Source organism: Babylonia areolata, chromosome 18 (assembly GCF_041734735.1).
Source record: "Babylonia areolata isolate BAREFJ2019XMU chromosome 18, ASM4173473v1, whole genome shotgun sequence".
NCBI classification, from domain to species: Eukaryota; Metazoa; Mollusca; class Gastropoda; order Neogastropoda; family Buccinidae; genus Babylonia; species Babylonia areolata.
In genome coordinates this window covers 53,186,925-53,192,296 of record NC_134893.1, presented here as the reverse complement: position 1 = coordinate 53,192,296, position 5,372 = coordinate 53,186,925, and the positions used below count along the sequence as shown (strand labels likewise).

General features: G+C 41.3%; 1 protein-coding gene across 1 annotated transcript in view; it reads left to right on the top strand.

Annotated features, from left to right (window-relative positions):
* Positions 1-376: 376 nt before the first annotated feature.
* Positions 377-5,372, top strand: part of LOC143292275 (uncharacterized) — a gene marked incomplete at its 5' end in the record, with an annotated part of 5,334 nt that continues 338 nt past the window's right edge. The window contains one exon of the mRNA XM_076602461.1: positions 377-461. Within this exon, the coding sequence (XP_076458576.1) occupies positions 377-461 (85 nt within the window). The remainder of the gene's footprint in view (positions 462-5,372) is intronic.

Sequence of the window (5,372 nt, the reverse complement as noted above, 5' to 3'; positions counted from 1 at the left end):
TGATTATTGTTTTAAGATTCACAGTAACACGCGCACAAACACACATACACACACACACACACGCACGCACATGCACGCACGCACGCACACACACACACAGACAAACGCGTGCACAAGCACGCACGCACGCGCGTACACACACCACACACACACACACACACACACACACATATGCACGCACGCACGCACACACACACACACACACACACACACGCACACAGACAAACGCATGCACACGCACGCACGCACGCGCGTACACACACACACACACTCACGCGCGCGCGCGCGCACACACACACACACACAGATATAATATATATATATAGAGAGAGAGAGAGAGAGAGAGAGAGAGACTCACGCCCACCGCTAAAAAAAAAAAAAAAAAAAAACGACAGTAAAGAAAAGAAAAGACACCTACCACCAGTCCCACCACTTTGCAAGATTGAATACCCGCAGTTCCCGTATACCGCAACCACAGTGGTGATCCTGCACACTCCTCAAGTGTACCCCTCTCCCTGCCCCTCCACTCCCCCCCCACCCCTGATCACCCCTAACCCACCTTCCTTCCCTTGTCACCTCTTCCCCCACCTTTATAATCAGTAGCGCTATTTTTACTCCGCTTTATAAGCCAGACCCAACACAGGGTATACATACATACTTTTTCAATCTTTCGGGTGGACAAAGACAGAAAGGGCGGGAAGCAAGAAGGAGCAAGAGCAAAATGAAGTGGACAACAGTACGGACAGCCAGCAGTATCGGGACGTGAAGTGAAGTGAAGTGAAGTGAAGTGAACGACAGCATGTCAATCAGCAACGCTGGGACGTGGATTGAAGTGATGTGAAGTGAAGTGAAGGACAGTATGTCAATCAGCAACGCAACTGACAATCAGCAGTATCGGAACGAGAAGAGAAATGAAGTGAACAACAGAACTGACAATCAGCAGAATTGGGACGAGAAGTGAAGTGAACGACAGAACTGGTAATCAGCAACATTGAGACGAGAAGTGAAGTGACGTGAAGTGAACAACAGAACTGGTAATCAGCAGTTTTGGGACGAGAAGTGAAGTGACGTGAAGTGAACAACAGAACTGGTAATCAGCAGCATTGGGACGAGAAGTGAAGTGAAGTGACGTGAAGTGAACAACAGAACTGGTAATCAGCAGTATTGGGACGAGAAGTGAAGTGAAGTGACGTGAAGTGAACAACAGAACTGGTAATCAGCAGTATTGGGACGAGAAGTGAAGTGAAGTGACGTGAAGTGAACAACAGAACTGGTAATCAGCAGTATTGGGACGAGAAGTGAAGTGAAGTGAACAACAGAACTGGTAATCAGCAGTATTGGGACGAGAAGTGAAGTGAAGTGACGTGAAGTGAACAACAGAACTGGTAATCAGCAGTATTGGGACGAGAAGTGAAGTGAAGTGACGTGAAGTGAACAACAGAACTGGTAATCAGCAGTATTGGGACGAGAAGTGAAGTGAAGTGACGTGAAGTGAACAACAGAACTGGTAATCAGCAGTATTGGGACGAGAAGTGAAGTGAAGTGACGTGAAGTGAACAACAGAACTGACAATCAGCAGTATCGGAACGAGAAGTGAAATGAAGTGAACAACAGAACTGACAATCAGCAGAATTGGGACGAGAAGTGAAGTGAAGTGACGTGAAGTGAACAACAGAACTGGTAATCAGCAGTATTGGGACGAGAAGTGAAGTGAAGTGATGTGAAGTGACGTGAACAATAGAACTGGTAATCAGCAGCATTGGGACGAGAAGTGAAGTGAAGTGACGTGAAGTGAACAACAGAACTGGTAATCAGCAGAATTGGGACGAGAAGTGAAGTGCAGTGAAGTGAAGTGAACAACAGAACTGGTAATCAGCAGTATTGGAACGAGAAGTGCAGTAACAGGTCAGTTTCATTTGGTGTAGCAAATAAATAAATAAATAAATAAAAAAAAATAAGATAAAAAAAAGAAGAAGACAAAAGACATAGATGAAAAACACCTGCTCTGGTGATTTATTTTTGTCTTCAGCTTTGAATGGATGTCAGCGTGAATGTGCGTAGAGACCAGAGCCGAATGGGATGGAGTGGCAGTCGCGGTAAAACATTAACAGGCCGCCTCGCGCGGCAGCCGGTTCTCCATCTTGCTGGAGGCCAGCAGCGTACATTTCACTGCTGGACAGTGGTAGAGTGTAGACATTTTCAGCAAAATATCTAATCGTTGTATGGCAAAAAAAAAAAAAAAACAAACCAACAACTGCGACAATAGGTATGAGAAAGAGTACTATTTGTTGAAAAAAGAAAAAAAAAAGCAACTAAACGATCTTTTATTTTTGACATCTCTCTCTCTCTCTCTCTCTCTCTGTGTGTGTGTGTGTGTGTGTGTGTGTGTGTGTGTGTGTGTGTGTGTGTGTGTTTCCCTCTTAGTCTTGACCATAATAATAATGATAACGACTAATGATAATAATGATTACAGTATTAATGATGTTGATAATGATAATAACAACAATTGATAATATAACAATAACAATGATAACAACAACTTAATAATAATAATAATTATTATTATTATTATTATCAAAGCAACAAATAGTCGGCACCTCGTTCGGACAAATCCACATACGCTACACCATATCTGCTAAGCAGATGCCTGACCAGCAGCGTATTTTAAAATAATAATTATGAATAAATAAAAATAGAAATAGAAAATAGAAATAAAAATGAAATAAAATGAAATGATAATGATGAATAAGGATGAAAAAAAATGACAATTTAAAAAAAGAAAAGATAAAAATGAATATAAAAAAATCCTTAAAAAAACCCCAGCAAATCGTACACTTAAGTCGACAAATGTTGTCCATCAATAGAAAGACAGGCAGACAAAGAACTGTGCATGAATGGGCGTAGTAAAAGGAAAGAAAATGAAAGAAGACTTTAAAAAAAGGAAGAAAAAAAAGAAAGAGAGTCAGAAAAAAAAGGAAAAAAAAGAAACGAATAAAAAAAGAAAATCAGAAAACAAAATAGAGGGAAAAAACAGAAAGTGGGAAAAATAGGAGGTTGGAGGCCCCACAACAGACACCAGAAAACATCGTCAGTGTGTGTGTGACAAAAAAAAAGAGTGGAAAAAGAAAGTGGGAAAAATTAGCTAGGACGTTAGAGGTTCCACAAAAGACAACAACAAAACAAACAAGAAACCAACAGCCGAAAACAGTGTGTGTGTGTGTGTGTGTGTGTGTGTGTGTGTGTGTGTGTGTGTGTGTGTGTGTGTGTGTGTGTGTGTGTGTGTGTGTGCCATCACCTTCATCTCGTTTTCTCTCTTTGCCCCCCTCCCTCCTGCAAGTTTTCGTCGCATTCAACATTTTACAGCTGAGTAACCAATCTCTCTCCCTCTCTCCCTCCCCCCCCTCTCTCTCTCTCTCTCTCTCTCTCTTGTCCAGTTGTTTATATACATTAACTCACTCAGTACGGCCAGTCCTCTCTTCTCCTCTACACAGACCCTTCGGATGTCCAGTGGGTGTCTGAATGACCCAGCCTTTAGCTTCCGTCATCAGAATTGTGGTATTCTTTGTCAACATTCACCTCTTCAGTATAAGAGCCTTCCGCTTGCAATATTTTGATGATGGTAACTGGGGTGAAACGCTGTTGACGTCGTCTCTTTCGCCGTTCGTATGGAAAGAGTTAAAACCAAAGTAATTTTCAGCCACAACTGATTTGCCAGCTTCATTAGAGAGACTTAGAGAAAGAGAGAGAAAGAGAGAGAGAGGCGCGCGCGGCAGGCAGTAGCCTCCAGCAAGATGGCAGCCTGCTGGTTCGCGTCCGGCCTCCCTTCTTCCCCTCCATACTATTGAGCTCGATGGTAGAAACACGTATGCATGTATGTATGTATGAACAATAACAATTGAAATAATGGCAATTGTGATGATTATAATGATGATGATTATGATAATGATGATACTATTGATAGTAATGAACGATAGTATTAGCAAGGAGAATCATGATTACGATGATTATAATGACGATGACAATAATGATACTAATGATGATGATAAGTAATAGTAGTCACAGCAAGAAGAATGATGATGATGATGATGTCGATGATGATAGCAATAATAACAATAATAGCAATAATAATTATGTTGACTGCTCACATCCCAAAGCTCAATTCTTGTGACATCATTGTGGTGTCTGTTGAAACTGTTATCATCATTACTGTTGTTACTGATATTATCATGTTGACTGCTGACATCTTCAAACTACATTTTGTGACATCAGTTTGTTGTTCAGTATTCTTTCCTTTAACCATTAATTTCAAGAATAAACTTTTTCGAAGCGACAGGCTACCCAGATGCTGCATTCCATCAGCTTTTGCAAGACGGTCTGGATTTGGTTTTTGAAACTGTTTTTCGTTTATATATATATTTATGTGTGTTTGGGGGGGGGGATGGGTGTATGTGCGCGCGCGCGTACGTGCATGTGCGTGTGTGTGCGTGTTGTACTACACTGTATCGTATTGTATTGTATTGTAGTGTATCGCATTTTGTCACAACAGATTTCTCTGTGTGAAATTTGGACTGTCCTCGCGACAGATAGAGTTTTGCTTCAGTGCAGTGCCACCTTTTTGTTTTCTTCTACCTGTAAATCTCTTTGTTTTCTGTCAAAGTGGATTCTCTGCCGAATTTTACCCAGGGTTCAACCCTTTTGTTGCCATGGGTTCTTTTACGTCTGTTAAGTGCATGTTACACACGGGACCTCAGTTTGTCAATCTCATCCGAATGATTCAGCATCCAGACACTTCTCAAGGTCCGATGGAGGAGAAAAATTCTTGCGAGTATGAGATTCGAATCCTATGCGCTCGGATTCTCTCGCTTTCTTGTCGGACGCGTTACCACCCTGTGTGTGTGTGTGTGTGTGTCTGTCTGTCTAGTTTCTTTTCTCATTTTTCTATACTAATTTGATTACATGTTCATGAAAATATTTCTTTAAAAAAATTACTCATTCTATCTTCCTTTATCTTATTTCTTATCTGTAATGGTAAGCTATTAAGCCGGTGATAATTATGAATTACAGTCAAACATTGAGGAGTGAGTATGTCCCACGGTGGGTTTTGTCACAACAATAAACCGATTGAAAACGACATGTTCCAGAGTTGTCTGCCATTGTCTTCTGGTGGGTCCTCCTCCTTCATCGGTGAATGTCAGTAGCCATAATGGGGTGGTCACTGAACACATTTCTGTGTGAGTATTATTGGTTCTCTTCTAGTTCTGTTCTGCTATGCTATGATGTGCTTTGGTATGCTATGCTATTCTATGCTATTGCTATGCCGTTGTATGTCATGTTGATAAGTCTTATCTCTGAAACAGAATAAGCTAGAGAGA